Here is a 12,684-nt window from a genome sequence, read left to right on the forward strand (position 1 = left end):
CTGAATTAGGGAAAAGAATTGAAAATGATAACTATCTAAACTATCTATGTGAATAGACATATCTCTAAGTGTGGCACATACTCAGTGGCAAATCCCAAAACATCTAGTCTTGCTATCTTCTTTTGTAACATATAAAGTAGTTTAAAATAACTTATTACTACAAAATATGAATATATAATTTCCCTGTTGAGTTATTTTATTGCTTTAATGAAGATGATCTCTTTCCAGGGTAATTTAACTAGGATCTAAATTTCATTCTTACTTTTATCCCATGCATTTTACCATTAATTCTTGGTAAAGATTGCCTTTCATTGGAAACTTCATCTTTCAGCCCAATTCTCTAGAACATAAATTATTCCCTGCGAGAAAATTTGTAATTTTTTTTGTTTTGTTTAATAACACATTAACTCTTTTAGGCCACCAAGGTGCTATTCTTAGCATATTGAAATCATTATTTTTCAAATCATACATTAGGGGAATTAATTCAGATAAAATCTAACATATTCTCTATGAATTTTACCTTAGTATGGTCATTTCCTAAGGAGATAAATTAATCTGAGAAACAAAACTCAACTGTCTCTTTTGTCTGTATTTCATTTTCTGCTACTACATTCTGGGTTCTCCATCTTTGACTCTTATATATACATAAATATACATATACATACACACCACACACACACACACACACACACACACACACACACACACACACACACACATATATATATATATATATTACTTAGCAAGTTGGGAGAGAATAAATTCATTAATTTTACTTACTATGCCTGAATATTCAATAACAAAAAATAAAACAGTGGAAGAAAATAAATTCAATCTATCGCCTGACTGTTAAATCAATAGAATCGCAAAGAATAGACAATTTAGAAAGTTCTGATTTGCTGATCAGTGTTCTAATTTTCATCTGTCCTTTTGTTATTGTAGAGACATATTTAATCTAAGTAATAACTTCTATTGAACCTAATGAATTATCAGTTTTAAAATTCAACATCCAGTTGAATTCATAGATCCTATTGCTATTCAGATCTATGTGAGTTCATAGTTTAGACAATAACTATCTAGATCTGTACCAACTAAATATTTCTAATTACTTCTTTCTCAATCTAGATTCAGTTCTAGATTTGGAAGAAGCATACAAAGAGTAATTAAAAGAAAATCAAATCATATCATATTTATTATATGAATGGTGAAGCCAGTATTTATTAAACACTAAAAAAGGAAATATCAAAGTAAGATTGTTCTTACCCTCAAGGAGCTTATATTCTGCCAGAGAAATATCATATAAATCAAAGGATGTTGACAAGGGAAGGGAGATTTGGTCAAGTCAGTCATTGCAGATCTATGGACAACTTAAGGTCAGTAGTCCTAAAATATTCAAAGACTCAATTCACCAAAAAAAGAAACAATTTTCCATTTTGAGAGGGAATTTTTTACATTCAACTTCTCTTTTCCAAACTATAATGAAACTTACCAAATTCCTCAGTTGATTTCAATAAATTATTAATAATCTTGATACCAACAGAGATGTGTTTCTATAAATTAAATGTTTTACTTAATTATGTTTTATATTAATGTCAACATTTATCTTGACATGGTAGATATAATTATGTACCACAATCAAATCATTATTTATATGCTATCATTTTTTTCCTGGAGAATGTCAAAGGAATAAAGAAAAATGTCTTTACTTTGTTAAAACTGAGAAATGAAAACAGGAGTAAAACTCAGTAATAATTTCAATTCCAACTGAAAAGATCTAACTTTTCCTTTCAATCTCATATCCCATGGTTAAGTATACTACTCAAATTTTTATAAATATATTTAAAAATGCAGATACAAATTTTGCTGTTTTCTTTAGTTATTCTTGTTGTATCCTATTGTTCATGATGCCATTTGGGATTTTCCTGTCAAAGATTTTGAAGTGGTTAACCATTTTCCTTCTCGAGCTCATTTTACAAATGAGAAATTGAGGCAAATAGTGTTAAGTATCTTGCCTAGGGTCACATAGCTAGTAAGTGCCTGAGAACTGTTTGAAAGACAGGAAGATGAGCCTTTCTTACTTCTGGCCTGGTAGTTTTCCAGGGAGGCATTTTGACTTGTGGGACCAAGTCAATAAGCATATACTAAATATTTAGTTTGGGTTAGTCACCATGTTTGATACCTGGGATATAAAGAAAAGTAAAAAAAAAATTAAGAGAGCTCCCCTTTTAACGGGGAAGATAACAAGCAAACAATCAGGTACATACAAGCTTTACACAAAGTAAATTGTACATCACCTTAGAAAGAAGACATTAAGATTGAGAGAGATAGGGAAAGGAATCTTGTAGAAGAGAGACTAGTAGCAGAAACTTGAAAGAATCCAAGTAAGTTAGGAAGCATAGATGAGAGGGGAGAACATTCTAGGTGGCGAGCAGGTCATTGAAAACCTAAAAAAAAAGTCTGGAGACAGTGTAGAAAGAGCAACATCAAGAAGGTCAGCATCATTAGATCACAGATTATGTGGACAGGGGTATGGTTGCAAGAAGACTGGGAAGGTAAGAAGAATCCAGATGTTGCGGGGTTTTAAAGCCAAAAACAAAATTTTATGTTAGAACCCTGAAGCAAATAGGGAGTCACTGAGATTTATTCCTTTGCTAACTGAGTAGAGGATAATCTAGAATAGGGAGAGACTTGATATAGGAAGACTAATCAATGGAGTACTTGGATAGGATATGATCATTACCAACTAGGGTCATCTCAAGTATCACAATAGAAAATGAATGTATACAAGATATTCTATAAAGGTGGGATTGGCAGAATTAGGTAACTGATGAGATATAAGACAAAAATGTATAAATTAAGTTTGATTTTGCACCTTCATTTTTTGAAGAGGACCAATGACATTATAGGTGATCTGTTGATTCCTGTGTGAGTTGGATTTAACTGAGACAAAAGTTGTATAAAGCCATTTAATTCACTCTCTCTTCCAAAGTTCAGTGGAAAGACCAAAGGCAGGATTGGTGATGGTCCAGGTTGCAATGGATGACCTTAGCATCCTAGATGCCTGACCAACCTTTACGTGCTCCAAAAGATCTGCTTCAACAACCTTCATGGCTATGTAGATACAGATTATTCTTATCTGCCCATGGAGCATGGGAAGTCTTCATATGCCTGGGGTAGACACTCCCTAACTCAATCTTGTTTTTCCTGTCTGTTTAGATGGTTTTCTAGAGAGTGAAGACTGTACATTTTAGAGCCATAGGTGAGAGATCAATGCCAAGTAGACACAAAAGGTAGATAAGAAACCCTGAAAATTGTTGAGCAAGTCCTCATAACAGAGGGGCTATTCCTTTTTAAATATATATTCTAAAAAAGTCACATCTATCTATCTATCTATCTATCTATCTATCTATCTATGTGTGTGTGTATGTATATATATATATATATATATATATATATACATATATATATGTAATGATTACAATTAACTCAAACCCATTTAGTATTAGTACTCCTTCTTTCTGGAAAGAGTTTCAAAAAGTAGTTTTTCAACTGGAAGAATACATTTAGTAAAAAGGATCAGAGCTCAATGGGGTGGAACTTAGAACGTCTCTAAAATCAATCTTCACCTGAGCTCAGAAAATTCTCCATATTAGTAGTTGTCAAATTTAAATAGAAAGTAGGACCTTTATTCACATATGAGGATCTTTGTAGCCATTTATTGATTTAGAAAGGTAATAATTAACATTGTCTTGTATTATATTTTTATTTCACTTGCTAAATATGTTCCAAATACATTTTAATCTGATTTTGTTAGCATTAACTAAATGTGTTTCTGGGGCAGTAGTTTTGACACCTATCCTTTATATACCATTCCTAACTAGTTATTATACATAATCTACCTGAAGATCACTTGAGGAGGGATCTACTATCACTTGTGGCAAGCCATTTCACTTTGGAGAAGCTCTAATTAATAAGAAGTTCTTTTTTAATTATGGTTTAAAAGGCTATAAAATTGTGTATACTGTTTGAGCCATCAATACCACTACTGAGTCTATATTCCAAAGAGATCATAAAAAAGACAAAATGATCCACATATACAAAAATTATGACAACTTTTTTTTCTGGTGGCCAAAATTGGAAATTAAAGGAATATCCATCAATTAGACAATGACTGAATAAGCTATTGTAGTTATGAATATAATGAATACTGTTTTTCTATAAGAAGTGATGAGCAGGTAAATATCATAAAATTTGCAAAAAATGTATGAGTGAAGTTATCAGAACCAGGAGAACATCATATACATTAACAGCAGCAATGTGGATGATGATCAAATGTAATAGACTTAGCTCTTCTCAGCAATATAGTGTTCAAAGACAGTTGCAAAGTACATGTGATAGAATATGCTATCCACATCCAGAGAAAGAACTAGATATAGCATCTGAATACAGAGTATATTATTTTACTTTCTTAATTTTTTCTTCCTCATGATTTTTTTCCTTCCTTTTATTTTGATTCTCCTTTCACAACATAGCTTATATGGAAACATATTTAATATGATTGTTCATGTATAGCCTGTATAACTTATTATATAAGTATTACAAAATTATGAAAGTGTTTACATATTACTTGATATCTTGCAGGAGGGAGAGAAGTGAGGAAAGGAAAAAAATTTGGAAAGTAAAATCTTACAAAAGGAAAATTGAAAAAACTCCTATTCAACTGATTTAATACCATAGATTCACAGATGACTCCCCACCCTGATCCATGTGCAAAGAATTTTCTGAAAAACAAAATTATCTCATTCCTACTGTATTGTTTTACTTTTTTTTTGTTTTACTATGACTGTTGTCTTCATCTGCCCTTTGGGGGAGGAAAGTAGTATTTGCTGGAGCAGCTTTTCTGTTTTTGTGCAGTATGACAGAATTCTGTTCTAGAGTATAACTTATATTGACTCAGTCAGAGTTGTGACATTAAATAGGGAAAATAGATGCATTGGTATATAGACAGATATCAGGAAATGTGACTATAAATCATGTATAGCCCTTGAAATCAGTCTCTCATTATTTTAAAACTATTCCTCTTATGTCTCTATAGTCATGTCTTCACCTTCAACAAGCATTCATTAGATTTCCAGTGTTTGAACTAAAACATTTTAAGACCTAATTTTATTGAGAGGGCCAACAAGATTACTCAGGGGATAAAAGTCTTGACCTTGGGTCAGGAAGACTTGAGTTCAAATTTGATCTCATATGCCTACTAGCTATATGATCCTAAGGCATGTCACTAAACCTCTGTTTACCTTAATCCATTAGAGAAGAACAAAGAAAACTATTTCAGTATCTTTGTCAAGAAAACTCCATGAGCAGTATGGTCCACAGTAAGAATCAGATACCACTGAACAACAATGAAAATCTTATTATATGTATTTGGGTTTGATAATACTATGTGCCTCCTATACTATTTCTAGACTATCACAAGTATCCTCTATAACCTCAATTGAAGGGATCAATAAAATTAAAATCATCCTTTTTAAGTGTTTAATATTCTAGTTGTCTCATTAGAAGGAATAGCATTTTAACCTTGGTATAAACTACTGGACTAAATGATTTACACTAAGCCCTTCAAATCTAAAACTGAATTTCATGACCTATTTTAAGAAAACATGATATATGTTTATCTACCATTCTCTATCTAGCCATACATTGGTCCAGTCCCTCCTCATAGATATTTAATATTTTATAAAACTATTTTGAAAAGTTTCAGTATTTATAATCTCAAGAAGAAAACCTCAAAATGGGACTATTTCTAACTCTCTCCAATAAGGGACTATATTAGCATTAAATGAATAAGTATGTGGTGTCTTAATTTATTAGTTACATTATATTCTCACTTCCATTTTTACATTTTAATAGCTGTGGTTCTTTGTCAGGGCAAGTATCACTTACAATGTTATTCTATTAACAACAAGAATGCATTATAATCTTTTTTATTGCTTTTCATTTATTTATTTATTTGTTTGTTTTTTTTAAGCCATATGCACATAAATATTTTAAGGAAAAAATTCCCATTCCCCCTTCCCTCAGTGGTAAACAGTCAAGTTAACATTGTAATATTTTATATACATATTTTTGATAAACATGTTTACAGATCAGTCATTTTCAGTATGAGGAATTAGGATTAAAGGAAAGATATATATATATATATATATATATATATATGATAATTTTTATATTGTTCATCAGATTTTGAAGGGGTTTTTTTGCATTTTTGATTTTTTGTTTTGTTTTATTTTTTCCTTTTTCTGGATGGGGATAGCATTACCCATAGCCAGTCTAATATGGTTGTCCTAGCTCTCTGAACTGCTCAGAGGAGCTGCTTCCATCAAGGCTGATCATCTCACAATGTTGTTGTTAATGTGTATATTGTTCTCTTAGTCCTGTTCCCTTCACTCAGCAGCAGATCCTGTAACTCATCCCATGCTTCTCTAAAGAATAACTATTTATGGTTTCTTTTAGAATATTAATATTCCATAGTATTCATTCTATAGTATTGGTTAGACATTCCCCAATTGATGGCCATCCCCTTTTCAATTCTTTGCCACTCCAATAAAGAGCTACTATGAATATTTTGGAACATGTGGGACTTTTCCTGTTTTTTATAATTTCTTCTGGATAACCCTAGAATTGGAATTGAATGAACATTTTATTGCTCTTTGGGTATAGAAATATATTGCTCTCCAGAATGGTGTGGATCTGTCCACCAGCAATGCATCAATGTCCCAATCCTCCCCAAACCTCTCCAACATATTTTGTCTTCTTAGTCAATGTGAAAGGTGTGAGGTGATACCTCATAGTTGTTTAATTTAAATTTCTCTAATCAATAATGATTTTGAGGAATTTTTAATATGATTATATATATTGCTTTAATTTCTTCATTTGAAAACCATATATTCATATCCTTTGACCATTTATCAATTGGAGAATGACTTGTAACCTTATAAATTTAATGCAATTCTCTATATACTTTAGAAATGAGACCTTTATCAGGATTTCTAGTTGGGAAGATTGTTTCCCAGCTTTCTGCATTCCTTCTACTTTTGGCATCATTGATTTTGTTAGTGCAAAATCTTTTAAATTTAATATAGTCAAAATCATTCTTTTTTCAGTTTTTAATGTTCTCTAATTCTTATTTGGCCATGAATTTATCTCCTGTCCATAGATCTGACAGAACGAGTATTTCTTGGTCTATTTTTTTATCTACGATGTTGACCTTAATTTGGTATAGGATGTGAGATGTGGATCTATGCCTGGTTCTTGCCATATTATTTTCCATTTTACCCAATAATTTTTGTCAAATAATGAGTTCTTATCCTAGAAGCTGATGTCTTTAGATTTGTCAAAGAGGAGATTGCTGTAGTCATTTACTGTTATTTCTTTTGAACCTCTCCTAATCCACTGATCCATTACTCTATTTCTCAACTAGTACCAGACATTTGTGATGACTGCCACTTTATAGTATAGTATTAGATCTGGTAGATCTGGGTCACTATCCTTAACATTTTTTCATCAGTTCCTTTGCTATTCTTGACCTTTTGTTGCTCCAGATGAATTTTGTAACCATTTTTTCTAGCCCAGTAAAATACTTAGTTTCATTGGTATGACACTGAATAAGCAATTTAATTTGGGTAGAATTGCCATTTTTATTATCTTAACTTGACATAACCATGAGCAATTGACATTTTTCCCAATTAATTGGATCTGGCTTTATTTGGGTGAGAGGTGCTTTATAATTATGTTCATATAGTTTCTGGGTTGCATTATGCAGTCTTAATTATCTTGTGAAAGGTTAACATAGTATAATGGGTGAAAAGCAGGTCTTAAAGTCAGGAAAACCTATGTCCATGTTGTACTTCTGATATATATTGGCAGTATGACTTTCGGAAATTATCTTAATCTCTTAAAACCCTAAGAAACTCTCAAAATTTAACTAAAGTAACATTTCTTCAGTAGAGGAAGTTCCTCATTTGAAGCTTCTAAAATGATGAAATTACAGTACCTCTCCAAAGACAGAAGAGTACCAAAAAGGTTTCATTCTCCAGTCCCTCCATTTCTTCACTTTTTTCATTTTCTCCTTTAACTTTTTGCTATACTCTTCTGGAGGTCACCAATGTGAGTGATATGAGTATAATTTTGATCCTTTCCATGAGAATTTTTTTTTTTTTGGTTTTTGCAAGGCAATAAGATTAAATGACTTGCCCAAAGCCACACAGCTAGGAATTATTAAGTGTCTGAGGCCACATTTGAACTCAGGTCCTCCTGACTCCAGGGTTGGTGTTCTATCCACTGTGCCACCTAGCTGACCCTTTTCCATGTGAATCTGAGGAATATTATTCTTCCTTTAGCTAGCAATCTCAAGGGGGATATTTATAGCTGAGCCAGGTACCTACCTTCAATCGCAAAACCTGACATTACCAACTCTAACCCAGGACTAAGGAAACCAAATCCACCATCTTCCATTCCTGTGCCTTTAACTACTGAACCAATTTATTTCAAAGCAACTGCGTCCTTCCCTATCTGTCATAAATTAAAGTTCCTTCCATTACTTTAGAACCCAAATAAAGTATTGTCTCTCCCAAAAGACTTCCTTTACTCTGTTCTATTCCCAGATGAGAGTGATTATTCTCTCTTAAATTTTCCCATACCATTTTGCTGAGATCTCTCTGTATATATTATTGTAATTCCATCACCTAAGACTCAGTGACTTGAATATAGCAGTAGTTAAATGTTTATTCAATTAAACTGTCAAATCAAGGGCCCAGTCATTATTTAAATGGATTTAGTTCAAGAAAATTTGTTAATTAAGCTCTCATTGAACCGGTTGAGTTCTGAACTATTTTTCTGGTTGAATTAACTCATCTTTACTTGTTCTCCAAATTCCTTGTGCTAAAGTATTGGCAAAACAGACCAGAGCAAAAGCATTTCCCAAGAATGTAATTTATTAATCAAGAATAAAAGTTGGAGGTTTGAAGAAGATCAGATACTGTTATATGACCTGCCATAAACAATGGTGACTAATTAATCCAGCAACTTTTTTTCCATTACTTTCCGGGCATCTTCAGGGAAATCAAAGTCTTTGACTTCTGAAGACAATATAGTCACAGACCTGAGTAGAACAATTAAAAAGATTAACTATATCATGCAGAATAGAGACCTGTATACATTTGAAGATCTGATCATGGCAATTGATATCATCAATCATGAGAGTTTATGGAAAATTTTGTAAAAATGTGGTTTCCTGTAGAAGTTCTTCAGTATTGAACATCAATTTCATGACACATGTTTGTTTGGGTTCTAGATAGTGAATAGTACTCTCAAGATTTTCTGGTCACCAGTGGAGTGAAACAAAGCTGTCATTGCTCCCATGATTTTTAATATGGTATTTTCAGTCATGTTATCAGACGCCTTCTCTGAGGATGACCATGACCTCAAGGTCAGCTATTGCACTAACAGTAAATGTTTCAACTTGAAAAGACTACAAGCCAAGACCAAAGTGGAGGGACTGTTGGTGCATGATCTTCTGTTTGCAGATATGTTGCTCTCAGTGCAGCCTCTGAAACTGAGATGCAACAAAGTATGGATCAATTCTGTGCTTCTTGTGCTCTAACAATTGGCCTAATAATAAACAACAAGAAAACACAGGTGCTCCATCATCCATCACCACACCATATATAGGTGAAACCATCGATAATTGCAAATGGAGAAGTTTTGAGTACTGTTGATCAGTTTGCTTTCCTTGGCAGTGTACTTTCCAAGGAGGTACACATTGACAATGAGGTTGACACATCCATTGCCAGAGCTAGTTCAAAATTTGGGAGACTCAGATAGAAAATGTGGGAGAGAGAGAGAGAGAGAAGACCAAACTGAAGGTCTACAAAGCTGTTGTGCTGATTTCACTGCTGGATACCTGTGAACCTTGGATGATCTACTAGCACCATGCCAGGAAATTAAATCACTTCCATTTAAATTTTCTTAGGAAGATTCTGAAGATCACCTATCAGGAGGAGGTACCAGACACTGAGGTCCTTTCTAGAGCTAAACTGCCAAGCGTCACAACTTTACTACAAAGGGCTGGGCATGTTGTTATAATGCCAGCTATATGCTTGCCAAAATGACTATTTTATGGAGAACTTACATAGGGAAAGTGCTCACAAACTGATCAGAAGAAGTGATATTGGAATACCTGGAAGGCAACTCTTAATAACTTTAGAAATGATTGTACAGCATGAGAGACATTGGCACAGTGTGTCCTCATTAGAGAGGGTGCTGTGTTCTATGGAGAAGGCAAAATTGAAGCAGTTCAAAGGAAATGTGACATATCTAAATTTAGAGTAAGCATCCCAGATGTTCACTTGGACTATTTGTGCCCAACCTGTGTTGGAGCATTCTGACTTCATATAGTCTGATTAGACACAGTTGGATATACAGTCTCCAATACAGTGAGTCACTTTGGTCTTCCAACTATATGTGCATAAGTGTATATGTATCTAAATATCTATATTGATAAGCAGATATATATATATATATATGGAGATACATGCAAACTTATTATATCAATGGTTGATTTTGTGCACTCAATGTAGCCTCTAGTGCTGAGATACAGCAAAGTGTTGATCAGTTCTCTGCTGTTTGTGCTAATTTTGATCAAGAAAATGCAGGTCCTCCATCAGATAGTATCACATTATCCATATATGGAACCATCAGTTACAGCAAATTGAGAAATGTTTTTAATTCATTTATCTATTTCCATCCATATATACACGCATATTTCCAAGTTACAAAATTTCCCTCCACCCTCCTTTCCCACCCCTTTTCCCTCAGCAGGCAACAGTCAGGTTAGCATTTTACACACATATTTTGTTAAATATGTTTACAAAGTAGTAATTTTTGGCAAGAGGAATTAGGATTAAGAGAAAGAGATACATAAGAAATAACTTTTATAGAGCATTCATCAGATTCAGAAGGTTTTCTTTTTTTAATTTGTACATGTTTTGTTTTGTTTTTCTTCCTCTGGATGCAAATGGAGAAGGTTTTAAAATTGTGGATAAGTTCAATTACCTTGGCAGCATACTTTCCAGAGACACACACATTTATAATGAGGCTGACACATGAATTGCCAAAGGTAGCTCAGTGTTTGGGAGATTCCAAAGGAGAGTGTGGGAGAGAAGAGTTATAGATTGACTTCCAAACTGAAGGTCTACAGAGCTGTTGTGCTGACCTCATTGCAGAAACCTGTGAAACCTGGACAGTCTACCAGTTCCCTGTCAGGAAACTTAATTGCTTCCATTTGAATTCTCTTAGGAAGATTCTGAAAATCACCTGGCAGGATATCAGACACTGCAGTCCTTTCTCAAGCTAAACTTCCAAGCATTCAAACTCTGCTACAGAGAACATGGGTTGACCATGTTGTTCAAATGTCAAAAATATGCTCGCCAAAAAAAAAATTATGGAGTATTCACTCACATGAGCAAGCATTCATGTGGTAGTTAGAAAAAGTCATACAAGGACACTTTCAAGGTCTCTCTTAAGAAATTTGGAATTCATTGTGTGAAATGAGAGACACTGGCATAGGACCACTCAACATGATGCTATCTCATTAGATAAGTTTCTGTGCTCCATGAGGAAGGCATAATTGAAGTAGGGAAAAAGAAATTTGAGTTGCATAAATTTACATAATTTATCCCAAATGATCACATAGTTTATTTCTGCCCTAGTAGTAGTAGAGAATTCTGAGTTCATATTTGATTAATCAGCAACTTGACTCTATGATAGTGATGTCATTTTGGTCCTCTTTAAGAATAAAGGACAGCTTTCTCCCACCCTCGCTGGAGTAAGGAAATGTCTCCCTTTCTGTCACCCACCCCATCCTCTGCCCGCTCATGGCGCTCTCGGATTGCTCAGAGCCCTGCACTGATCTATGATTACTCCTTCCTACTATACTACGTCTGATGCAGTCATTTCCACAGAGACTGTTTTCATTGTTGAGATCTCTCTAATGTCTAAGAATGGAGCACAGAATGGAGCTCTCTATGCTGATGTTAATGGAAAACAGTTTCCAGTGACTCGTGGCCAGGATGTTGGACGTTATCAGGTATCTTGGAGCTTGGAGCACAAGAATGCCCGTTCTGGAACTTATGAAGTCAAGTTCTTTGATGAAGAATCCTACAGTCTTCTGAGAAAGGCCCAGAGAAGCAATGAGGATGTCTCTGCCATCAGACCCTTATTTACAGTCAGTGTGGATCATCGGGGTGCCTGGAATGGACCTTGGGTCTCAACGGAGGTGCTGGCTGCAATGATTGGCAAGGCGGTCTATTACATGGCCTTTAAGTGCTAAAAGTAACATTCAGGCCTGAGCTGGATGAATTGAGCTTCTCTGCACAGAAGATTTTCTTCCTACAAAATAAAACGCTTTGTCACTGGAAAAAAAAATAATAAAGGACAACAACCAACCAACATCAATGGTAAACCATTTTAGGGTTTTTTTTTGTACCTGAGGAGTTCAAACTCACACTCTCTAAAAACCAATAGTTTCAAACATTTTTCTAGTTCTTATGGCTGAAGAGAAATTACACTTTTCCTTCAAAAATTTAGTGAAATCTAGATAAAATCTTACACATGAAAATTATA

General features: G+C 33.9%; 1 protein-coding gene across 1 annotated transcript; it reads left to right on the top strand.

Annotated features, from left to right (window-relative positions):
* Window positions 1–11,939: 11,939 nt before the first annotated feature.
* On the top strand, window positions 11,940–12,425 carry LOC141489843 (translocon-associated protein subunit delta-like). Its single transcript, XM_074190232.1, is given in 2 exon segments — window positions 11,940–12,382; window positions 12,384–12,425. Coding segments are annotated over 2 exon segments (435 nt in total). The 5' UTR covers window positions 11,940–11,974; the 3' UTR covers window positions 12,411–12,425.
* Window positions 12,426–12,684: the final 259 nt, after the last annotated feature.

The sequence above is a fragment of the Macrotis lagotis genome, chromosome 5, assembly GCF_037893015.1.
Source record: "Macrotis lagotis isolate mMagLag1 chromosome 5, bilby.v1.9.chrom.fasta, whole genome shotgun sequence".
NCBI classification, from domain to species: domain Eukaryota; kingdom Metazoa; phylum Chordata; class Mammalia; order Peramelemorphia; family Peramelidae; genus Macrotis; species Macrotis lagotis.